The 26,671-nt window shown below is 39.1% G+C and overlaps 1 protein-coding gene across 3 annotated transcripts in view; it reads right to left on the bottom strand.

Annotated features, from left to right (window-relative positions):
- Positions 1-26,671, bottom strand: part of MET (MET proto-oncogene, receptor tyrosine kinase) — a 114,326-nt gene that overhangs the window by 34,340 nt on the left and 53,315 nt on the right. For all 3 annotated transcript variants that reach the window (XM_014076682.2, XM_014076678.2, XM_014076679.2), the window contains 6 exons: positions 24,528-24,662; positions 22,481-22,654; positions 15,185-15,345; positions 11,957-12,059; positions 11,699-11,835; positions 3,867-4,028 (listed from right to left, as the gene is read on the bottom strand). In XM_014076682.2, the coding sequence (XP_013932157.2) occupies positions 3,867-4,028; positions 11,699-11,835; positions 11,957-12,059; positions 15,185-15,345; positions 22,481-22,654; positions 24,528-24,662 (872 nt within the window). The remainder of the gene's footprint in view (positions 1-3,866; positions 4,029-11,698; positions 11,836-11,956; positions 12,060-15,184; positions 15,346-22,480; positions 22,655-24,527; positions 24,663-26,671) is intronic.

Genomic DNA, 26,671 nt, shown 5'->3' with positions numbered 1-26,671 from the left:
GTTTCATTTCAAGGAATCAGAGCAAACAGAATTCTATTTACAGCAACAAATACAATTCTTATATCAAGAATTCTAAGCTTAATACTATTCTTCTCTCATGAGAGGAACAAGCTGTATAAATCAGTATGCATTAAATTTATTATGTTTTGTACAATTCTTTGATAATGCAATAACAATTTTAGAGGATGCTTCTGGAATACTATAGTGCTACCATACACTGGTATTTTTTGGGTGGGGACAATCTGAAAAGAGTTTAAATGTTCAAGATGTCAACTGTTTTTCTAAAAGATACTGGAACAGTCGCTAAGCAATTTTTCCTTGTCACAATGCCCCAAAATCTTCCTTTTTTCTCTGAGCCTTTCTCCACTTGTGCTTAACTGGAACAGAAAGATACCCCACTGTTCTGACCCCCACCTTGCCTGTTCAAAAACTATAGCCAGACAGAATGTTCAAAGGAATATTTTTATCAGTCCCGGCTCTTGCTGGCTGCGAGCCCAAAATAAACACAGATAAATGCTTTGGCAACAGGTTAGGCAGCAAATGCAAAAAAAACCCTCTTACAGCAAACCACTTCTCCAAGTTGGTTTCTCTGAATCATGAACACGAACGGGGAACGTTGACTAGAACAGAAACAGAACGGAATGGAACGAACGTTGACTTCTGCAACTAGGGCGTGGCACCATCAGTCTTTTATCCACAGGAGAAGATCCTAATGAGCCACAGCTGCTCATTATCCTCTCCTGTGAGTCGATCAGTCCTGCATCCCGAAACAACTCACAGGAGGTTTCTGCTGAGTCACAACACCCCACCAACAATTGTTTCTATGACATTCCTATAAGGAAGTTTGGTGTGGTAGTCAAGTTAGTGACTAAGAGATTGTGAGTTCAAAGTTTCCCTTAGGTATGAAAGCTCGTGACCCGTCAAAAGCGCATTCCACAAAAGCGCGGTCGACAAAATCGTGTATGTGATGTCATCACAACGCGACGAAAAAGATCGAAAAATTGAAATAAAAATTAAATTACAGCAAGCCGATTCACATAAAGGTAAGGGTTAGGTTAAGGGTTAGGGTTAGGGTTAGGTTAAGGGTTAGGGTTAGAGCGTTAGCGTTACGTTTAGCGTTAGGTTAAGGGTTAGCGTTAGGTTTTTCGTTACGTTAAGGGTTAGGTTTAGGGTTAGGTTTAGGGTTAGGTTTGGGGGGGTTAGGGGAAGGTTTTAGCTTTATTTTTACATTTTTCGATCTTTTTCGATCTTTTTCGTTGCGCTGTGATGACGTCACATACGCGCTTTCGTCGACCGCGATTTTGTCGTCCGCGGTTTTGTGGTAGAACCATGAAAGCTAGCTGGGTGACTTTGGGCCAATCACTCTCCCTCTGTCCAGTCCCCCCCCCCCTTCCAACACTGGCCAAGGACCACTTCAGAGATTGAGCATTGCCATTCATTATCTTGGCGGAAATCCAAAATAAGGGTGATGATATATATATATATATATATATATATATATATATATATATATATATATATATGTGTGTGTGTGTGTGTGTGTGTGTGTGTGTGTGTGTGTGTGTGTGTGTGTGTGTGTGTGTATCAGCACAAATACAACATATATATATATATATATATATATATATATATATATATATATATATATATATATATATATATACACACACACACACACACACACACACACACACACACACACACATATAGTCTGCATCGTCACCCTTATTTTGGACTTTCCTCCAAGATAATGAATGGCACTACTCAATCTCTGAAGTGGTCCTTGGCCAGTGTTGGAATGTATGTATGTATGTATGTATGTATGTATGTACGTACCTACCTACCTACCTACCTACATACATACATACATACATACCAGGGACATGCAGTCACTAGAGGCAGGGGAGGCGGGGCCTCACCAGTCCCCTGAGGGAAAGGAAAGAATTTTAAAGAATTTTTTAAAAATAATTAAAGCCAGGATAGTTGCTACCAGATTTCAAGTCACAGTGGCTTGGTGTCTGCTCTCAGTGTTAACTATAGGAGGAGGCGAGAGAACTCAAGGCCTCCTTTGCGTAAGAAAATTTTTGCCTTTTAAAAGTTAAGAAAGGGTTAAAAAGCAAAAACATTTGTATGCAAAGGAGGCACTGATTCTCCCGCCTCCTGATCTGGGAGCAGCGAATCATGCCTGTGCAAGGGCACTTGAGCGACTGCGCAATCTAGCAGTTTCCATCGAGAGTGATTCTGGAGAGGTTGCTCTGGGCCACCAGCCGCTGTTTCTTCAGCAGCAATTTCTTCTCTGCCCAGCATTTTCTACTGGCAGACCTGAATCTTGGCAGCTCCCGCAATGCCGTGGGAGCCGCCAAGCACCGACATTCCCACTGCCCTGGCCTGCAGCCAGTCCAGCACCAAGTGGGGAGGATGAGGATGAGGAGAAGAATGGTGAGTTCTTGTGCCGGCCAGCCGGCCAGGCGGGGAGCAGGTTGGTCAGGGGGTGGGTGGGCTAGCTGGTTGGGGAGGGGGGATCATGGCGGCTCAGGTGGCCCCCGCCGCTGCTGACAGCAGCTTGGGTGTCCCGGCTCCATCCAAGCTGCTTCTCACCGCCGTCGTGCTCCACTGCCTTGCCCCCCCCCCCGCCTCCTCCGACGAACAATCCTGCTGCTCCGGCCTGCAGCCAGCCCAGCACTGAGCGGGGAGGAGGAGGAGGAGGAGAGCGGTGAGTTCTTGTGCTGGCCGGCTGGCCAGGCGGGGAGCAGGTTGGGCAGGGGGGTGGGCTGGATGGCTGGGGAGGGGGCCACCTGAGCAGCCATGATCCCCCTCCCCAGCCACCCAGCCCACCCCCCCGCCCGACCTGCTTATGTGGGGGGGCAAGGCGGTGGAGCACGACGGCAAGCAGCTGGCGGTGGGGGCCACTTGAGCGGCAATGATCCCAGCTCTGCTGCTCCTCGGCGGCATACTTTTGGAATGTCCTTTTAGAATGTCAGCGGGGACGGAGGAGGCAGGGGGGCGAGGCAGCAGAGCGCAGCAGCGGCGAGAAGCAACACCCCTGCTGCTGTGTCCGACAGGCGTCTCGCATTTATGTCCACCATAGATAGCGCTCTTGCCTCACCAACGGTAACCCTCACCGCACGTCACTGATACATACATACATATATATACACATACATGCATACATACATACACAATACTTATGACAAGCTGTGAGTGCACACACAGGATTGTTGTCTGTGTGCATAAATATGTTGAATTTTAATGAGGGAGACCAATGTTCAAGTTTCCATTCAACCACAGTGATATGGGCTGATCATTCTTTCTCCAATCTTTGGTTCAAGACTGGTGTTTATTGACAAAAAATACACTTTCACAGAAAAGACAGAATAAAATACTAAAACATCCTCATTTTGCCATTAAAATATCTTAACTCTACATATAATACAAATATACAAGCCGATTCCATTCTTGTAAAAAAACACTTTTCTATTAATATTTTTCTACCTTAAGAAATTTCCATTAAGCTCCTGTTAATGCTTAGAAAAAAGACTGGGTACTGAGGCAGCCCAAGTTGCCAAAATGACCCAAAAGCAGTCTACCTTCACACCTTGGAAAGTGGGTAGCTACCATCTTGATTTTTTAAAAAATCTTTCACCCTTGTGGATGTCCCTAAAAGGAACCTAAATATCATTAAGTGAGTGGAAATATTTTGCCCATACAAATTTTCTAAAAAAGACATTTCCTTCTGTGTGTAATTAATAAAGATATTCTTTAAGCATGAATAAAGAATAAAAATTGTTTTTGCAGTTTATTTGTAGTATTTTACTCTCATTATTTTTTCATTATTATTTATACATCAATGTTAAAATTCCACTCACCTAAGGAAAGATTTTACTGGATAAATTTTAGAAACAGCAGGGTCTTCTCTGTAGGTAAAATGACCTGCTGACCGACTGGCCGAATCAATTTTCATTTCAACAAGGCATTCCAATGTTTCTCTTTGAAAAGGACTGTAACATTCTATGGTATTAGCAGTCACACTGTAAGAAAAAAAAATAAAGAATTAAAACAATTCTAACTATAATTAGGTTCACATTTTCAAAAACAGTCTGAATCAGTATGAAATGTTACTCATTATGAAAATCCTCAAGTTCTATGATTAAGCTATAATTTCTAGTTCAAATATAATAGAACTTAACTGTGGCTCAACCAACTCTGTCCATTTATTTTTAGTATTTGAAAAAAATAATATGCAGATTATACATTAAAGTAAAAAAACTTTAGTTTTCATTACTATGGATTTATTATGCAAAAATTGATACCTCTAAGGCAGATACCTGTGGTTTATAAAACTGCCAATTACACTGTATTAGCATACAAACTAGAAACTAAAGTACAAAAAATCCCTGCAAGGCTCTGGTGTCAGAAACACTAAAAAACAATAAACATCCCTCAGTTGTCTAGTTACTGGCAACTAAAATTCTAACATTTTCTATTACTACATTAACATGATAAAGAAATGAATCCAACTTGGAAAGGATGGAAAACTCAGATACAAAGTAGGAGCTATAAGAAACATACCCAAGACTCATAAAGGACTCAAATGCCTATACACCGACATTCAAAGTTTAAGGAAATATGATATAGTTGCCATTACTAAAACAAGGTGGGATGAACTCATGACTGGAATGTACAGGTATTCTCAACTTACAACCACAACTGACCCCAAAATTTATGTTGTTAAGTAAAACATTTCTTAAGTGAGTTTCGCCCATTTTTATGACCTTTCTTGCCACAGTTGTTAGGTAAATCACTATAGTTGTTAAATTAGTCAAACTGTTGTTGAGTGAATCTTGCTTCCCATTGACTTTGCTTGTTAGAAGGTTGCAAAAGGGGATTATGTGACTCCAGGACATTGTAACCCTCATAAATATGAGTCAATTACCAAGGGCCTGAATTTTGATCACATGACCATGGGGATGCTACAAACATCGTAAGTATGAAAACTGTTCATAAGTCCCTTTTTTCAGTGCCGTTGTAACTTTGAGAAGAAGTGATAGAGGGAGTTGAAGTTGCCAGAACTTTGGGCGAGAGTGACCATGTCACACTGGAATTCAATATAATGCAAGCACAAGCAATAGAATATAATCCAGCCAGTGTCTTAAACTTCAAAAGAGCTAATTTTAACAAACTCAGAGAGATCCTAAGAAAAAATACATGGATGAAAATCCTAAAGGGGAAAACAACTAAAGAAGCATGGGAAACTCTAAAACCCTGTCTAGCACAATACCACTGAAAACGAAAAACAAGAAATCCAAGAAGAAACCAGACTGGTTGCACAAAAATCTCTCTGATAAACTGAAAGACAAAAAGGACAAGTACAAAAAATGGAAAAAGGCAGAGGATCAGCAGATAGTCTGAATCTGCAAAGATGAAATTAGGAAAGCGAAGGCTCAGAATGAAGAAAGACTTGTAACAAAAGTCAAAGATAATAAAAAGAGTTTCTTTCAACATATAAATAACAAGAAAAAAAGTCAAGAAAGCAGTTGGTCCAGGTTAGGTCAAATCTGGCTCAAAAACAGTAACTGTAAGAGTTCTAGGGGACAATCACTTAAACAAGAGCCAGCAGTGTGCATCAGCAGCCAAAAAATGTAATACAATTTTAGGTTGTATAAGCAGAGGCACGTGAAGTATTAGTACCATTATATAAAGCCTTAATAAAGCCACACTTGGAATACTGCATCCAGTTTTCATCACATTACAAAAAAGATGTTGGCTTTGGAAAAAGGACAAAGAAGGGCAAGTAAGATGGTTAAAGACCTGGAGACAAAACCATATGATAGTTGCATATGGTTGCAGGATTTGGGTTTGGCTAGTCTAGAGAAACTAGAGGGGCCATGATAGTAGTACAGCAATAGCAATAGCACTTAGACTACTACTTCACAGTATTTTACAGCCCTCTCTAAGCAGTTTACAGAGTCAGCATATTGCTTCCAACAATCTGGGTCCTCATTTCACTGACCTCAAAAGGTTGGAATGCTAAACAATCTTGAGCCAGTGAGAATCAAACTGCTTCCAGTACTGCATTCTAACCACTGTGCCACCATGGCTCATATTCAAGTATTTGAAAGGATGCTACAAAGAGGAGGGGGTCAATTGCTCTACTTGTTCTGTGGCTGCTTGCAGCCAGATGCCATAAGGTATTAGTATTTAGTATTTAATAATTTATAGGCCGCCCAATCCCGAAGGATTTATTTATTTTTTTAAAAATAAAGAATTAAAAAGACAGAGAAAAACAGATTAAAAACCACATCATGCACTCAATCTGGTCGGGGCTGGACCTCAGTTATGAGGTCAACAGCCACAGGCCTGCCAGAATAGCCAGGTTTTGATAGCCTTTCGGAAGGCCATGAGAGTGGGCAGGGCCCAGATCTCTAGGGGTAGTTCATTCCACAGGATTGGAGCAGCTACAGAGAAGGCCCTTCCCTGGGGAGCCGCCAGCCGACATTGTCTGGTTGACGGCACCTGGAGAAGGCCCACCCTGTGCGATCTTATCGGCCGTTGGGAGGTATGCGGCAGAAGACGGTCTTGCAGATATCCGGGTCCTAGGCCATGTAGGGCTTTAAAGGTAATAACCAGCACCTTGAATCGCGTTCGGAGACCGATAGGAAGCCAGTGCAGCTCGCGGAGGGTAGGTGTAACATGGGTGTATCTTGGTACACCCAGTATCGCTCGTGCGGCTGCATTCTGGACCAGTTGTAGTCTCCGAACACTTTTCAGGGGCAGCCCCATGTAGAGCGCATTACAGTAGTCAAGTTTTGAGGTGACGAGGGTGCGAGTGACCGTTTGAAGTGCCTCCCGATCCAAATAGGGCTGCAACTGGTACACCAGGCGAACCTGGGCAAAGCCCCCCCTGATCACAGCTGATAAGTGATGTTCTAATGTCAGCTGTGGATCCAGGAGGACCCCCAAGTTGCAGACCCTCTCTGAGGGGTGTAAATCTTCACCCCCCAAGCTTAGGGATGGACTATCTGGGCTGTCCTTGGGGGGCAACATCCACAGCCACTCGGTCTTGTCAGGATTGAGTGCAAGTTTGTTCACTCCCATCCAGACCCTGACAGCTTCCAGGCACTGGCACATCACTTCCACCGCTATGCTGAGCTGGCACAGGACGGAGAGATACAGCTGTGTATCTCTGCGTATTGATGGTATTTAATCCCGTGCCGACGAATGATCTCCGCTCGTGGCAGAATGCCATGTGGCTTGTTGCGCTGGTGACATTGCTTGCAGCAGGATGTCACATGCCATGCAACAATAGTGCCGCCACCTGTGTGTGCAACAGCAAACATGCCATGTGGCCTCCTATATACAGTGTTTCCCTGAAAATATGACTTATCCGGAAAAGGAGTTCTAGCCTGATTTTCATGCCTGTGCCTAATACACCAAAGCTAAGCTCTAGTTAAGCCTCACCCACTGTTTGCTTTTACAAGGTTGGGTGAGGCACATGAGCAAAAATCAAGCTAGGGCAGAGATGGCTGCCCCACATACCCTGCACCCACTTACATTAGGACTGCCGCAGCCAGGCCTCCCATACCTCAACACCTCTCACGCCACTGCCCAACTTCATCTGTGTTGTCCATTGCACTGGTGCCACCACTCAGATGCCATGTGGCACTGATGCTGCCACTCACATGTGCAATGGCATGACGTGCCATGCAGCCTCCTGTTGCGAGCAGTGCCTCTGGCACGACAAGCCACATGGTGTCTGGCTGCAAACGCAGAAGAAGTCAGGCAGTGGTGCGACAGGTGTTGGGACATAGGAAGCCTGGCTGCAGTGGTCCTAAGATTAGCGACTAAGACAGGGTGTCTGACAGGGTGTCTTCATTGAGGGCTGCATCAGGGTTGTACTTGACCTTGGGGGGCTGGGGTGGGTTTGGCCAGGGTGGGCATGGCCATCTCGAAGTCACTTGTGTCAGGGGGGGGGGCTGTGATGGCCTGACCACTCAGCCAGTGAAAACAAGCTCCCAAGCTCAGTTTTCAGCTGCAGCAGCCTCCTGCAACCTCTGCCAGCAAAAATGAAGCTGAAGAGGGCCGTACGCAGCCCTCCTGAGCTCCATTTTCTCTGGCAGAGGCAGTGCTGGTTGGTCCTTTGCTGTTTCCAGGGTAGCCCCATGAGCCAGATCTGGGCCCCGGGCCTTAAGTGTGACATCCCTGGGCTTAGACATCCCCAAAAATAAGACCTGGTGCTTATTTTGGGGCCCAAAAGAAAACAAGACTAGGTCTTATTTTCAGGGAAACACATGTATATAGTAAGTGTATATGTGTGTTATGTATATGTATGGATAGATATATAATTTCGTTTGGAAGCAGGCAACAGAATTTTATTTTTAATCTGTGCTAGTGTGCTTACAATAAAAAAAATGTCAATAAAGCTTATTTAATCTTTTTAAAAATCTTAATCTTAACATCTTTGCAGTATGTTGGTTTCTGTCATCCACATTTAGACTTTTGTCTATATTTGGTCTTGTTAATTTTACCCTGGGAAATAATATTGTTTAAGACAGAAAGAAAAAAATGATATTGTTAACATTTTAAGATTGCCTTAAGTGTCACAAAATGAATAATCTATAATAGTTTAACTTCAATACCATAGTAATATGAACAGTCTGCCCACTTATTATAACCAGAAGAAAATAGGAAAGGTGAAAAGAAGTTTGGTGATTGCTGAATTTATTATTCAAGGTGTGTAATACACTAAACATAGTTTTTGTTTTCCTTCTTGTTTAATTCCTTGGAAGAATCAGATTACAAAAGAAATTGGCAACTCTTTCCATAGCTCGATGTGGAAATTTGTAGTCCAGCATATCATGTGGGCATCAGTGTGTCTGTGTGTGTGTGTGTGTGTGCGCGCGCGCGTGTGCGCTTTGCTGCAGGACGGAAAGAAACAACTGCGGAAACTGAAGAGGGCTGCTGAAGTTCCATAGAGAAGTGATCAGGCAGTGTCAGGCAAACCCTTGTTAAAACCCAATTTTAACAGTTGCTTAGTGTGCTTTACTTTTGAAGCACTGGATGTGTTGTAGGTTATAGGGAAGCCAGAAAAAAAAGGAGATCCTCTGTCCCATCATCCCCGCTTTTCAATTCATCCTCCTTGAATGTTAAAAGGACATTTCTCCCCCTCCCCCTTCTTTCCTGCTTACTTATTTGGGAAAAAATTAATCTTTCCAATTAGGTGTTAGAATGACAGCCCTGCTTTGTTGGTTGCTAAGTCCCACACAGATTATAATAGATCCTTTCATTTTAAATCAAGGCTTGACTTTATAGTTTCTGCACTGCACCTCGGTTTAGGAATAGCTAGTCACATTCGCCTTCCTCTTACAAAACCTTCACTGGAAAATGCCATGACTAGAAAAGTTTGAAGAGACAGAGGGAGAGTCAGGATAAAATATGTAGTCAAGGGATATGCAATGATAGCTATAAAGAGGCTGCATTACTTTAAGTTTCCACCAAAGTGGCAGCAGAAGCACCATCAGTTGGCAATGTAAATGGAGATGAAGAGGACTCTTGTTTTTAGGAAGAAGCTGTTCCCTCAGAAAAAGTGGTGGGGGTGAAGGTACCGAATGCTTACCTAGTCAACCGATTCCATTATGTTATGAACCCAGAGACTGAGGGTTAGGAGGGAGATGTTTCTCTTTCCTGATGGTGATGATGACCCAGAAAAACCAACAACTCATTCACCATTTCTAAAGCAAATATACTGTAATTTCAAAAACAGTGTTGGAGGACTATTTCCAATCTGACCCAATAGTCCTAGGCCCAGGATGGTGAACGTATGGCACATGTGCCAGAGGTGGCATGCAAGCCCTCTCTGTGGGCATGTGAGTTTTTGCGCCAGTTAAGCTCTGCCTTGCATGCACGCATGCCTCCTGCCAGCCAGCGGATCTTTTGGTCTCTGCCGTGCAGGTGCAGGGTGCGTACAGGGGGGGGGGCTCATGCATGCATGGGTGTGGGGCCCGTGCGGGGGGCCCACGTGCACATGTAGGGGACTGGGGTGCATGCAGAGGGTGTACACATTCAAGGGGCAGGGCAAATGCAAGAAGCCATGCACGCATTGCATTTTGGGGGTTTGGGTGTGCGCGCATTCACGCATGCATGCGCTTTGGGCACTCAGCCTGGAAAAGGTTAGCCATCACTGTTCTAGCTAAAATGCACAAGTAGTTAATCTTTATCTAAGTTTATCTAAGTAGATAAAGGACTGAATGTTTTTTGATGCAGAAAAGCGTAGACATATTTAGACACCGTGCAACTGTCTTTTCCACTACTGGCAGAAAAAGGCAAACTTTGCTGAGTGCCAGCAGCAAAACATCTGCTCTAAAAGACAGCAGGGCTCTTTGCAGCACATGAAGCAACCCTAAGTGGGCAAATAGCGAGGTAATTAAAAATAATCAATTGTGAAAGTTATTGAACAAATTATGGCTTTGAACCACTAGCCCTTCAGCACAGTGGCAAATGGTGATATTCAGCATTTTGTCCTATTGTTTGTCCTTGATTAAAGAACTTCTCAGCAGGAAAATGATACTCCTTTTAGTTCATCTACCCAGGAGAAAAGTTCATTAGACTTATCTGGTTGAGTTTGGGTAGAGCCTGCTCTCTAACCCCTTCTTCAATAAAAATTAATACTGTCATTACAGGCACAGTAATTGCTGCCAAACCTTTTGGAAATAGATTTTGATTATTGGGTATTGACTGTGATGTGGTGAGAAATATTAAGTACTAGGTATCAGGCCTATCCTGAAGTTTGATTCCTCATCTGAGGCTCAAGTGGCTGCTTGACCAGAGTAAAACCCCAATTCAAACTCAAGAGGTATATGGCATTTCCAATCCTTTGCCAAGGAGATGAAAAACATCTTTTGTTACTTTTACAGAGTACTGTAATTGGAGCATTTTGCATTCCCTGAAGAAGTCAGAGAAAGCCAGAAAACATATATAATCTATTAAGAGCAGTCAATGTTCAGTTCTAGTTAGATCTCACAATGGCTTCTGTACTATATCTATGCCTCCGCAGTATATAGCAGTGATGGCTAACCTTTTTCGGATTGTGTGCCAAAAGCAGGGGGAGTGCAGGGGGGGTCGTGCATGGGTGTGTCCACACCCATAATGCTATGTATGCAACCCCCACCCACCCTCCCCTCACTTTTGGCCCACAATGGACCCATTTTTCGCCCTCCACAGGCTCCAGAGACTTTCTAGGAGCCTGGAGAGGGCAAAAACACCCTTCCCTCCCCTATATACTATGTATATAGTTATATTCTCGATGGTCTATGAAAGTATTTTAACTGCATTTTGATTAAACAGCATGTGCTGCAGAAACCCCAAAATCAGCTAGCCGTAAGGGGCGTGTGTGCATATGTGGTGGAGCTCAGCTGGGGCGACCGCTCGTGTGCCAGCAGAGAGGCCTCTGTGTGCCACCTGTGGCATGCGTGCTATAGGTTTGCCATCACGGTTCTAGCTTTTCCCTTCCTCCTTTCCAAGCCAGCAGCTATTTAGACCGATTTAACAGTTTTTTCAAACTGAGAATCACTGATTCTCACTGATTCTGATTTATTCCAAAAGAGATGTTTTGTTTTGAAGATAAATATATATATTTCCCATTTGGTTTAGAGCTCCAGGTTTACAATTTATTTTAAAAAAATAAAAATCAGCCCCATTATACCTGGTTAGGCTGCACTGCTTTTTGCAGATAGAAATTTCTTGTGAATTACCGCTGTTTAAATAATCCCCAGTTAATGTCAACAATGTTCCGCCAGATCTTGGACCATAGTTAGGAGAAATATGCCTTATTCTTGGATCCTGCATAGGGAACAAAGTTTCACTTGTTACTTAAACTATATACAAACATAAATACAGTGAAATAAAAGTAAAATAACAATCAAAATTAAATTATGTAATTATAAAATAATCTTTTACTTACCACATAAGAAAATGTATTGAAAGAGGTATTAGCTTGTCCATTTGAAACACTGCTTGAAACATTAAAACTTGTGTTCCTTACAGGGTCAAGCCTGCATTCCAATCTTCAATAAAAACAAATATATTACTAATAAAGAAGAATATTTGTAGCTCAGGGTTGACATGAAGGATCCTATGTGCTCTCTGAGCTTGCTTGTTTTCTTGCAAACCAGGGGTGAAATTCTCCCGGTTTGGGAGAATTCGGCTGAACCGGTAGGGAGGTTTGTCCTTGGTTCTGCAAAGTGATAGTAAAAGAAAAGCTTCCAAGAATTGCACGGCTCACACCTGTGAGCTGCGCAATCGTCGGAAGCTTTTTTTCCGAACTGGCAGGGGGAAAATGCTTTCAAAAGTGAAAAAAAAGTTGGAGGCAATCACCCAGTCACATGACACCCCCCACCAAGCCATGCCCACAGAACCGGGAGGGGGATTAGATTTCACCACTACTGAACTAGACAATATCCTCAGTGGTAGTAAAGAATGCCGTTTGCTGTCAGTTTATATTCTAGTGGCTTGCCTGTCAGTGTTGATGGGGTGGTCTCAGAGATTCTTTGGTTGGACTGTTTGCTGTTGGTTCCTTTGGCAGCTTCTTGACTGGGGAATTGTTTACTTGATCAGATGGTTGATGTGATGTTAACTTAACTCCAAGGTTAACACAAAACAACAGTCAAGTGTTCTGACCCCCTCCTCCGTCCAGTAACGAATGCTGAGGCAAGTTTAAGTGGAACTTATATTAATTAGCAAAACACCAAAACCTTGGTGGCTGGAAGCCAAGCAGAACAAACAGATAAGGACCTTGGCAGCAACTCAGACAAACTCAGGCAGCAATAAACACAGATAAGGCTTGGCAGCAATCCAGCCTGCCAAGCTCACAGAACTGTCCTCCAACATTCAATCCTGTGTTTACTTCTACAAAGAGGGCTGTGTGCACAAGTAGTCTTTTTATAGTTTGGAGAGGAACCTAATGACCACCAGCTGAGTACAATCACTTCCTGTAATTGCATAATTGCTACTGACGCCTAGTAGCTCTTCGATGGCATGCATCCAGGAACAACTCACTGCTGGCTTCTGGATCACTCTCCCTTGTCTCTTCCCCACTGGTCTAAGGCTCAGGCGCCACCTGGTGGCCAACCAGTCTCTCTGCGCCCTGCTCGGAGTCAGAACCCTGTCCAGGGTCCTCCACATCCTCCAGACTCATAGAGCCCCTCGCTGTCGGAGTCTGGTGGCAGCTCCAACGGCTCCTGATGGGCCACAACAGTCAAGTAAGCAATAGTCCAACCAAGAAGCTGCCAAAGAAGCCAAACAGCAAACAGTCCAACCAAAGAATCTCTGAGACCATCTCCACCAACATTGACAGCAAGCCACTAGAATATAAACTGACAGCAAATGGCATTCTTTACTAGCACTGATAATATTATCTAGTTTGGATAATGACGTCTGCAAGAAAACAAGCAAGCTCAGAGAGAACCAAGGATCCCTCACAAATATATTAAACATAACTAAACAAAAAAAAATCAGAACCTTGTAAGTAAATTGCAACATATATAAACAGACCAGCCAATGTGTGTGTATTTTTTAAACATTAAGAATATGACAAATCAGTAAAATAAAAATACCCTTGAACTTACAGGTGGTTTATAAATAATTGATGAGGTATAGCTTGATGATTGATTGATTGATAGAAATTATCAATAGAAATGTATTTATTTGTGACCATCTTTTTTAAAATAAACAATGATAGAGCAGTACAACAATTATTTTAAGTCTCAAAGAGTTTGTATGAAAAATATCTTCTACTGTATATATTCAAAGAGCACTATATAAAAAAGAGAAGGGATTAGTTACAGCTTTCTCCTTGAAAAGTAAATCCTTTCTTAAAATCGTCCTTACACTCAATTATTGCTTTGGAAAAAAGATTGCTTCTCAACAAGCGAATAGTTGCATTCAGCAATCTGCACAACTTTTAAAGACGGATATGCTTGATGCTTCAATCCACATTAATATTCCAAGTTAGTAACTGGGCCTGAATGAAATGTGCATATGATTATGTATACTATCATGTTGGAGAAAAGTGATCTACTGAATATTTCATTCAGTGTTTTACTTTAACAAATAACATTAGATTAAAATTCAAAATAAAATAAAAAATCCAAAAGAAGACCAAAGAGAAACAAAGGACAAAAACCACAAAACAATCAAAACATTTAAAAGGTACATCAAAAAAACCCCACAACATACATAAATATTATGCCCTCTAGTTGAATAATGATTAATACCTTACTACGACATTAGCTCTCACCTCTTGCGAAACAGGGTTTCGTTAAACTACTAAATCTATTTAAATATGTTTGAATTTTGTATTTTAAGTTTGTCTTGAACAAAATAAATACATATATAAAGAACAAATAACATTTGGGAAGTGACATTTCATGGTGAGTGGTAATAGCCATTGAATGAGCAAAAATCAAAACCTACATTTTTCTATCAACATGGATAATACGATAACCACTGAAACAGGAGTATTTTTACTATAGACCTGGGGTGTCAAACTCAATTTCACTGAGGTCCACATCAGGGTTATATTTGACCTTGGGGGGCAAGGGTGAGCATGGTGAGCTTGACGTCACTTGTGTCAATGGGGGGTGTGGTGGCCCAAGCACTCAGCCAGTGAAAACAGGTTCCCAAGCTCCATTTTTGGCTGCAACGGCATCCTGCAATCTTCTGGCAAGAAAAATGGAGCTCCGTTTTTGCTGGCAGAGGCACCCCAGGCTGGTCCTTAGCTATTTCCAGGGCGACCCCATGGGCCAGATCTAAGCACCCAGTGGGTCGAATCTGGGCCCCAGGCCTTGAGTTTGATACCCGTGCTATAGAAATATTCATACAAATGGAGACCCAGTTCAATGTAGTGGTTAAAGCACTAGGCTGTGGGAGACTGTGAGGTCTAGTCCAGTCTGATAGGAAGAGACCTGAGTGACTTTGGACAAGTCACCCTGTCCTCAAAATCATACAAATATTCATATACTATTTTTCTGAATGAAGTCTATACAAACTATGCAGAAAGGGAAAGAGAAACAATACATTAAAATACAATTAAGCCAAAATAATTGTATATGATTTCATGCAAGACATTGAAATTGATTATTTTTGCCATACATCACAATATCTAATGAGAAAAAATATCTTCATATCTTACTTGTTTTTGTCACTAGCCCTGCCATCCACAATGCATCGCTGTCCCCCAACAAAGACTGCTATTTTTTTAAAACTGGGTTTATTATTTTTACTGAATCCAAAATCCGACCCACACAGTGTCAGTCTTGTTGAAGCATCAAAAGCAGCACTTTTTGGAATAATCTAAAAGGGAAAAAGAATAATAAATTAAGATTTCCAATGGGCTTTGAAGGTGCTTTTTAAGAAAAGAAACAATACTGGCAGAAAATAATTTCTTCTGTTGAAGATACCCCCCTCTTTAACTTAATTGTTCCTCCGTTTTCATTTATCACTGTATGAGCTTCCTTAGATATTAGCAATAAATAATCCTGCCACTGCTACAAAGCTCTGAGTTATTGTGTTTAGGGGCACTGAACAAGCTCTGCATTGTAATAGGTTTTTTTTAATACCCTTTGGTTTGCTTTTTATGTCTTTCTTGTGGTATGTAAAAGAGTACAATGCACTTATTTTATTAAGAGTATGATACTGAATAGAAGAATATCAAACCGATGAAGCAACTTATTTCAGCAACCTGAAGGAAAGCTTGTCTTCACAGCAATGACAGCTTCAAAGGTGTATAAATCAAACACTGTCTTGGGAGCTAAAAAATTAATGTGGCTTTTACAATGCTGCCACTGAAAATGCTATCTGTTGGTTACTTCTAAATTTCAAGTTAAAAATAAACTACATTCTAGCAATGCAATGACAATCTCAAAAGGAAATGCTCTTTCCCCTCCCACTCTAACCAACTTCTATATATTGTAAATTGTGCTGTAAATGTAACAATGGTGGGAAAATGCATGAATAGCAGAGAAGTTGTATAAATTTCAGTGGACGGCATTTGGCAAGACACTATCAATAAAACATTGACAATGCTATAGGGCTTACAGACACATACAATCTAACTTTGCAAACATTCAAGCCTGGTCAGAGAACAAAACTTTTTTTTATACTTGTGATAAAAGTGTTATATAGTGTTTTATAGAATTTGCAATTTTATTCCTAATAAGTAGCACAATTGTGTCTTTCATCGTGAACTCTATTTTCCTGTTGGATCTGAAAAGAATATTTCTATTAAAAAAATGCTCAGTTTACTGTTCTCTTTGATATCCAGTAACATTGCACCTTAAAAAAACTGTATCTACATAATGTACTTAGCTTAATTCTGTAAGAATATAAAAAATGAAATGCCAAGGAAAAATGGTTATTCTGAACATGTAAACACATATTAAACCATATGATAGTGAAATAATTGCTCCAGGGCAACGAAGAATCAACCTAATTCCAAGCGCATTTGAAAATCCCAGAGTCATATTTGCACATATTTGCACGTTTTAATTATGTAAATTCTGCCAAAGGGAGAACTCTCCATTAGAATTGGTTAATTTTTCAAGCAATATTGCAAATGGAACCATGCACAGTTGACATCTAGGTATCACAACCTGTAGTCCTGCATGGGGTCTTTTTGAGACTTTGGTGTTTGGTGGTAAACCACCTGGAAACAATTACTGCATAATTTAGGATTAGGGGGAAAATAGTAAAAGAAATATAAAAATGCCAGAAATATTTAATAAATATTTTTATCCGTTCAATTGAAACCTTTCATCTTTTCAAATGTCCTTGTCAAGATTCCGACTGACGAACCCAACTAAGCCAGCCCTCCAAGATGATCAGATCTCTTTAAGAACTATTTTACTGAATACATCATTTCAGCACGCACGAAAGCAAAACCAACACTATTTCCCGTGGTTTTCATATACCGTATTTATCGGCGTATAACACGCAGTTTTAAAACTAAAATTGCAAGCTTAAACCCTGCCTGCGTGTTATACGCCGATACTGCGTGTTATACGCCGGGTCCCAAACTGCCTGCTCCAGCTGATTCACCGGCGCCCATGATACTCATAGAAGTGCAGCATCCATTTCATGGCAGCGTCGGCGGCTCTCCAGCTACCCTGCCTGATATAACCCCTACCTTGCAGCAGTGGCGGCAGCTCCCCAGCCACCTGCTGTTCGCTTTAACCCCATCATTGAACAAGCGGCGGCTGGAGAGCCGCCCGCTGCCTGATTTAACCCCATCCTAGCAGCAGCGGCTCGCAGCGGCCAGAGAGCCGCCCGCTGCCTGATTTAACCCCATCCTAGCAGCAGCGGCTCACAGCGGCCAGAGAGCCGCCCGCTGCCTGTATTTTTTCTCCATCATTGCGGGTGCTTACCTTCCCGCCCGCCTGCTCTCTGGTCCCAAGTGTACGCGCCGGCATTCTCCCAATCAGCTGTGAGTCCGCAGCCGCCCGCGCTGCTGTTTTAAAGGCTGCTCCTCAGGACCCTCCGAGGCCACCATACTTCTGACGAGTGACGTCCCTGACGTTACGCTGAGGACGTTACTCGTCAGCGCAATTAAAGAGTAACCTGAGTCTGCTAGTCTGCTACAGGCTTGTTATGTGGCGCAGGGGGAAAGAGTATGTGATATGGGGGGTGGGGTTATATGGTACAGGTGGTATCAGGACTATGTGGTACAGGGGGATTAGGTTGTACAGGTGGATCTGGGGGGGGGATTAGGTGGTACAGGGGGATCAGAGGGGGGAAAATGATGTGACAGAAGAGGGTGGGGAAGTAATTCATGTTCTAATGTTATAAATTTTAATCCAACATTAAGTTCCGAGCTTCCAAGTCATTTATTTTTAATGAAAAAAAATTTTACTCAAATTTTTGTGTTAAAATGGGGGATGCGTGTTATACGCCGGTGCGTGTTATACGCCGATAAATACGGTAATTGAAGAATAGGTATTCCCATCCCTCCTTGTCACAGGTCACATTGTCAAGTTAGGTGTTCTGGTGTCTCCCGGGTAACTCCTTCAAGTCTCTGGCTAGCACCTGTTGAGATGACCTTAGTTCCCACAGGATGATGAGTTGTTATTGTTTGGCCTGACATTCCAAACCTCTCCCCCCCGTCCCCATAGTGTGTGGCAAGCTGAGAACTGAAAAGACGGCTGTGACAACATGGGTCTGTTTCGAAGATGACAGTCCCACAATGACAAAATCAGTTGAGCAGATATGTATGAGAGAATGCAGTGAGAAATATTTATAGATGTTTAATTTTTTTTAAAAAAGATATTGGGTGATGGCATAACACATATGCTGTATTTGAAATCCTTTTTGCTAAGAGATTTATGCTTGAACGTGGATCTGCTTGAATCATTTTATTTGGTCACTGCCTGAGACAGAATTTTTTTTTTTCTTCCCTGTGTTTGGCTACTAAATATTGGATTATGCCTGGCTTGTCTTTTGTTACTGTAGACCACTGGAGTGTGTGTCTTGGCAAATAACACAAAACACCTGACTCACACAAGGTCATTTGAAAGCTCATCAAATATTGTGATGGGATTTTGGATAAACTTTTATTTAATCTTAGTAGATATTTGTAGCCTACAAACAACACTGAAAACATGTCAATGATACCACTTGTTGAAAGATAACGATTGTGTATAAGCAAACTTTGTTTACAATATGAGGGCCAGGATCATAACTTCAGAAATGTAGTATTTTGTTAGTGAGGACAGCAGTAAATTTCTCTAGAAGAGCTGGTTTTTATGTGTTCTCCACATACATTAAAAAAAAAATCCACAAAAAGAAAAAAGAAAAGAAAGGGAGGAAGGACAAAAGTGGTAACATCTGAGCCTTGAGTGGTTATTTTCTAAACTAGCTTCTCTTGCAATACGGTAATCTCTAAACATGTTGAAATAAATTGCTAGTTCAAGCATGCTGGTTATATTGATTTTATTTGAATTGCTGTGACTGTTGCTTTCCATGTTTTTTCTTGCATTCATTCCTTTTCCCCCAAAATACTTTTTATTTGACATCTGATTTCAAATTTTTTCTAAAATAAAATTTCTTATTAAAAGCATCTCTATTTTCCAAGATTTAATAGTTTGCATAGTTGATATTTCAGAAGTGAGACAACACAAGTTCCTTATTTTGGGCTTTGAGGGGAAAACCACCTTTCTATTTATTTTCTTTTTTTTAATATAAATTTTTATTTTATACACATAAACACATCAACAGAAACAGACACATAACTTAAAACAACATAGGAACAATAAGTTCCATCATATATCATACAGCAGTTCCGTATCGGTTTCTTTGCCGTTAGTGTTTTCCCTTCTACACATTTCTATCTTGCATTCATAATCTCCTTATTCGTTATCCATTTTTATGTACAATTCTTTATTTATTTATACTTAGCTATTTATAACCAAATATTATTTACCTATATTGTGCTTTATATTTTTACTGTCATTTATTCTCTTACATACAATTATAGGTATACATTCACATAGTTATTCTTTTTCTTTGCCATTCTTATATTATTGTTATTCCATTTAAAAGGTTATAAGGTATAGTTTGGATTGCTTTGTATTTCTATTTATTTTCAATGACCTGAGAAGAGAGAAATCACTGGTAGGCAAGCTAAGTTCAATAATTCTACTGTTCAAGCAGGTTTTAGTCAACTCTATTTAGAGTTTAAGGAATGGGAATAAGGGCACCAAGTAAGCACCCTTTAACTAGAATGCTACAACTAAGAAACACATCTGTTACTACTTCTTTCTTATTTTTGCCTATCTATCTCAAATCTGATCGATCATATTTGTCCCACTTCACATATACAAAATGGGTTTCAGTTGTACAGTTGCCATTGTGACATTTGTACTACCTCCCTAATCCCAACACTGTTGCTATCCAGTTTTAACTGCTGTAGATTGAAATGAATTTGCCCACAATTTGCAGAAACCTGTGGAGTTGTACCATTTGTCATAGATACTTAATCCCCTGTGTTAAGGCTAAATTAGAACGGCTCTAGATCTGTAGCTGATATTGCTTGGATGATTCTGTGATCTGAAATTCAACTAAAAAATTTTCTCACCACATTATTGGCAAATGTAATATTGATACTGACTCAGACTTTTATAATAACTACTCTATGTTCACTTTAACATCAAAAATTTCATTTCACATTTTTAATTATATTCTTCTTTCCAAAAAATGATTTTATATGTTAAGGATTTTCATGTTTTATTGCAAAAACCAGAGGTTATTTTGCATTTCTAACAGCCAAAACAGTCCTGTGCTATATTAAAGCTACAGGCCAAATATGAATAATCTTTTTTTTAGTAGTATGACTAACTGTCATGGTTCAGCAAAGCATAAAATCTGCTTCAGCAGCTATCAGCCATAAAGATTTAAGAACACAAATGCATCATTTCTTTCCTTTTAGAAACAAAACCTCAAAATCTTCCACTTACTATGGCACATGCTCTGGGGATATTTTACTATTTATCATTGTCATAGAATATTTATTACATTTTCTAAAATATATCTAGCATATGAACTATGGCTTGAAATCAATCGAGTACACTTTAATATTTTTTTGTCATTTATTATCTTCATACAAAATTACTCCTCAAAAAGCATAAGCCTGTACCCATTTAACAAATTAGCACTTTCTTAAAAAAAAAAAATGAGATAAAGCAATAACCGAACCCAGACCTTTGGAATTACTTCATGTAGGTTGGTAATACGGAGATAATATGCTCTCACCATGTCACAAAGAGTCAAACAGGGTGGTTTGAAACAATTTTATGCTAACTCTGTACACTCATCAGCTTGTGACATCTCAGCCACACTAAGGGACCTAGTCCTTGCCCTCACAGGAATAAAGGGACTTAATGTAGCTTTAAATATGATTTATATTCATTCAACCACCTTTGTACACTACGTGAGCTACACAAGAGCCTAATGTAACTATGAATCAGACTTCATAATTTAAGTTATTTAGGGTCTGCCATCTACCCTCATTTAGTTTGTATGGGCTCGCTTAAAATGACTATAAAGGCTTCTTTTTAAACGAGATGGATTTCCTTTCCTATGGTGTGTCTGTATATATTAGTAAAGTGCAGGACAGTGAAAGGATGTTCACTAATCTTTCCTGAAGTCACAAGCCACTTTGGAAAACGTATTTCCTATTATTCTGCTAATATTCCATTTCTGTATGGTTTTCTCTTTTATTTCCACTTTGCTTAGAATACATGTTTAAGTTCCAATAACAATACATTTTTTATTTTACCAATCAGATATGTTTTGAATGCCATTAAAACATTTATTAAAAAATAAAGCATTTCAGGATTTATTATGTGTATGCTTGTCCAGGTAAAAACAAAGTGACTGCTACTGAAAAATATAGCAATTACGTTCTTTACCCCTTTATGTAATATTACTCTTATTTGCTCTTTTATTTACAAACTTTTAAAGCTGAATATGGCTATTGTTTCTCCCCTTTCAAAGTGGCTTATATGAAGACTATAGTGGGTGCAAAAGATAAGATGGATTGCTTAAAGAAAAAGTATTAACTCTCTAGAATTGACATCACATTAAACAGAGGCAAAAAATTTTTTTTTTTATTTCAATCAGTGCCAAGATTTTTTGAAAACAGTATCATACTGTTTTAGTTCTTTTTATTGATTGTTTTGAGACACCTATGGTTATAATATATCATATAGGAAGCTATATAAGTCCTGTAAGTAATGATATATACGATATGACATGATATATGATATGATATGATTTCTAATTAGGTGAAATCAGATGTAAAAGACAGTATCAGATCACATTTTCTTCTCTGAACCTCTGCCAGTTTTAACCTAGCTGCAAATATCAGAAAAAAGGCTCATGCATTTCCCTATCTCAGCTTCATGGAATTCCTGTAGAAGTACAAAGGTCTTTTCTTTGCATCTGTACTGCTTTCACATCATGTTGTAAACAGAAGCCTTGGCAAAAGTTTCAAGTAAGAAAATAGTTGCGGTGAGATGTTCACACATCTGGACCATTCTATAAGTGCAAATTAACATAAGGAACACAACATAATATTTAATTTAAAGAAATGCTTCTCCTATATTATGGCTACTTTTGTGTTATAGTTTTATGCTTCACTGATATCCCATAATGTGACAGTCTATGTAGGTTTCAAATAATTGGGGAGGGGAAGGAATAGAGTGAGCCAAAATATAAATAGGAAGTATAGTCAATTAACAGCAGTGGACCTCATCTCCCCTCATCTGGGAATAAGTTAATTATTCTTTGTTAGGTAAATATCTTTCAAAACATGAAAAGAGAAATTGTTGAAGACATACATACTTATTGCTATAGCAACTTACAAATATGTATTTGTTAACTATGATCTGACTCATGTTATGCAGTGCCAGTAAATAAAAGATAAAGGTAATTTTACCTCAGAGATTTTAGGTAAACATATGTTTGGTGTCCATCCTCCTATATGACATTCATGTGGCCTCACACACTGATTGCCACACCATCCACAGTTCATAAAAGAGGGGGCTAGAAGGCATTGACCACAGGTGCTGAAGTGAGAACATCCTGGTCCATTTAGTGGAATCTTGGTTACCTAATGGGTAAAACATGACAGAGAATAGAAACTAATTATGAAGATTAGCAGAAGATTTATACAAAGCTAAGGTACCTTACAACACAAAACAAAAAACCCGAAACATATAGCTTAGCATTAGGTGTGTAATTCACGTCCTGTGAAATTTTCTTGTGTTATGAATGAGAGCTACCCAATAGACTGTGGACTCTTATTGTTATTTATCATGAATTTGTCAAACCTTTTTCAAAGATTTTCAGTTTTGTTGCTCCATTTGCATTTCTGCAGGATTTTATCTTTTGGTTATGTAAAACATCAGCTAAGGAGGAATTACTTCTAATCTGAGGAAGCAACCTGTCTGTCACTAGGAATTGTACAACAAAAAGAGTTCCTGATGAAGCATGCAAAAAATCATCTATCTTATTGTACTTGCAAAGGTGCTCCATATTTTGTTACCATATACTAGTATAAATAGATTATAAAGTAGATTCTATATAATTTACAGCCTGAAGTTGAGCATGATGACATTAATGGGGCTTAATATTAAGTATGTATAGTTAAGATCATAACCTGGTCAATTTAAATTTGAACTTAAAAGCTATGTTTATGCATTACCAGGTTCAAGATTAGCAGACATTCAAACAAGAACAAACAAAATCTAGCTATATGCATAGTCTAATCTCATGGTCAGTGTGGAATTCATTGGATGCGATGCCTTGTTCGAAAGAAAAGTTTGTTTCCCTTATGCTATCACTCTGCTGAACTCCTAATTCTCACAATGCTGTCTAATGTCTATGTGTATTGGTCCATGTTGTTGTGTTGCATTATATTATTTATATTTATTATTATATTCTTTACTCCCCCTCTTATTGGCGTTATTATGATGATGATCGTCATCATTTTGTTGCTTTGCATGTACACCATTCTGCTTTCAGTTACTTTCATTTAAGGTACGAAAACTAATAAGCTGATAATAATGTATTATAGCTATCCCTATAGGGATAGGAAAAGTTAAATAAAAGTTCATAAAAATTAAAATACTTTTGTGATCAATGAAGACTATCAGAAGTAATCAACCAGATTACCTTTGCTTCTTTTCCATGACTTTTTTGTATAGCCTTATAGAAGGTAGAAATTAATTGGTAAACCCTAAGTTTGCAAAAGTGTAGAAGAAACGGATAATAAGAAGTTTCATATGCTATTTAATCCTCATATAAAATTAACAAAGAGCAGGAAGTTTTAAAGTCTCATTCTTTTAAGTTATTGTGTATTTTTGTCCTACATACTTTCCACCAAAGTAAAAAAAGAAGGCATCTAACCTTATATTTACATTTCCTTTCTTTGGTTGGTTTGTATAGGGAATAGCTTCCCTATTCAAACAATACTCAGTTATTCATTTACTTGCCTCCTTAGGAAAAACAGTGAGGAAATACAATATACACATGTCTGGAAAGGTTGCAAAGGAAAAATAATTGGAATCGCAGATTATATTAAATGATTCAGTCCTGAGTGGAAATAGGTGATTTTCCCTTTTGCAATCAAATGTAAAGAAGAAATTTAGTTGGTCGATGCATTCCATTTAAAAGTTAGTGATGTATTATAAAATATTAAACTTGGAGTATAATCATTTCATGATCTCATCTATTTTCATGAAAAACTTGAGAGGTACAGAAGCCAAACTCTTTCGGGTTCCATCTATCAATAAAATAATATATTTTCACTTTTCTTTGATACAGAAAGAAATGTATAAAGCAGAAAAAAAAACTAAAGTAGCTGAATGTAAACACTATTATCATTATATGTGTACCTGTATATGTACACATATGTATCTATATGTACATATATTGCCCAAAAATGCACTTGAGCACAAAAAAAAATATGAATAATATTTTACCTTCTTCCCAGTGATCACCAGAATATGCCCATCATTGCCTAGAGAATTCTCAATGATAACCTCTGAAGAAACAGGCTGAGAATCTAAATGGAAATTCATGTAAGGTGTTGTGTGTTCAGAACGAGAGATCACTATCTAAAAAAAGAGAAATATTAACAACAATCACACAGTTTATATTTATATCACACAGCGATTTTAATCTACAACTATTGCTTTATGGGGGGAGGTGGAGAGAATAATTGAATATAGGCAGAAGCTACTGTAGATAACTTGAATGGAGCATTGGCACTGCAGGAAGGAGATTAGGCTGCAGATCTACATCGGTTATGGCTCTGGTTAATTTTTTTTTCTTCCCATATCCTTTTTCAGTTCAAGTTCTGCTCTCTGGATGTAATTCATAATGAGTGGATACAACAGTTTTTTTTAAAAAAAAATATTATTCCAAAGAACTAATGGTAGACATTGATTTTGTTTAGGAAATAATACAGGTGAGAAAGGTGTACTTTCACTGTCACAGTTAAAATATTAGGCATTAGATTGTACAAAATAATTACAGTTTTTCAAAAAGCAAAATAGAAAGGAAAAGCAAAAATTAAAACTCCTACTTCTTAATGAATCATCTACATCAGAGGTGGTTGGCCCTTTATGACTTGTGGACTTCAAGTGCCAGAATTCCTGGGCCAGGATGGTTCTAACATTTTATATTTATATAGATACAGAACTGCATTTTTATGACGATGCAGTGCTGACATTCAAAATTGCACAAACAGTTCTGCTAATATGGAGCTAACATGGCTGACAGAGTTTGCTACCCTTGACAGGTACATAGCTACATATTAGTTTTCTAAACCCAACCGAAAAAGCTAATATTCTTTCATGCTTTATCAAGTCTCAGTCTAGAAACTTATTTTGGAGGTTTTGCTGTAGCTTTAGATATAAGAGGAAATTGATGAGTACCCCTCTGTCTGTAAATAGCCTAAGAATAAAATTTTCAATAAATTTTTCTCATCAGGGCATAAAGACTAAAAAAAAAGAAAATGCAAAATTATATAAATCAGTAAAAATTGTACAAATTTAAAAATCATTTTAGGAAAAGCTTTAAAACTTGGCTATGGCAGTGGCATGGGGCACTGAAAAAGCTGGAGGCTGGAAGTAACTGGTGCAGTAATAGATAAGAAACCACCACACCTCTGCTCCAAATATGTCTGGTTTATTTTTTAGGTTTTTTAATCTTTTGTAATTTTAATTCATTTTTATATTTATAATTATTTTATATCTGTATGTTTTATTATGTTTTAAGCTGCTGAGACTCGCCTTGAGCCATGAGATGGGTAGCATATATTTTTTTTGAATGAACAAACAACAAACAAATATTTGAATTGTTTGTTAGCTTCGGGGGCGCTTTTATGGACATTGGGAAACAATTAATATAAACTTGAATTTACTGTGTAACAATGCAGAGAATTTTTTTTAAAAAACGTGTATCTTTAAGTACCATGGTTTTTAAACCATATTTCAGATGTTATTGTGGTTTTATGATCAGGAGGGAGAGTAAAAAATCTAACAAAGAACACATTGCAAAGCTGCATGAAAATACAAATTAATCTTGGAATTTACGAGAGGTAAGTCCACAGCTGCAAATACCTTTATTGCAGTTATATTCTGTCTCTTCCATATCCATTGCTAAATGCCAGGAATGCCTTTTTATCAGTCATTCAGGCTTTTTCTCGCCAAAAATTATTTCTTCACTGAGCAATAGTCCTAATCTCCAGAGAACCTCCAAAACACATTCATAATATTCTGCCAGAAGTGTTTCCTGTTGTTGTCATGATGCCAGTAAACTGGTGTTTCAGAAGTACCCACTTTTATTCAATTTGGAATTTGTAGCAAATAAACACACAAAACTTTGTCCTAGCAATGCAGGCTGAAGGCTAAATCCTTACTATGGGTGCAAAGAACAGACTTTTCCAGCAACTGCTAATCAGGAATCCTGTTAGGGACACTCACATTTCCTCAAATGCAGCTTATGAATCAAAGCTCTAGATAAAGGATGGAAAAAACACTGGTCACTCTGATAGATCGTCACTTCAGAACCTCCTTGCCCTTTTAGACTTCCTGATGGCTTTCAGTATTGTACCATCAAC

This window comes from Thamnophis sirtalis, unplaced genomic scaffold (assembly GCF_051295495.1).
Source record: "Thamnophis sirtalis isolate CommonGarterSnake01/CBP01778 unplaced genomic scaffold, rThaSir2_p1.2 scaffold_9, whole genome shotgun sequence".
NCBI lineage: Eukaryota > Metazoa > Chordata > Lepidosauria > Squamata > Natricidae > Thamnophis > Thamnophis sirtalis.
Note: the sequence above shows the minus strand (reverse complement) of the source record. Positions and strands in the feature narration are given on the sequence as shown.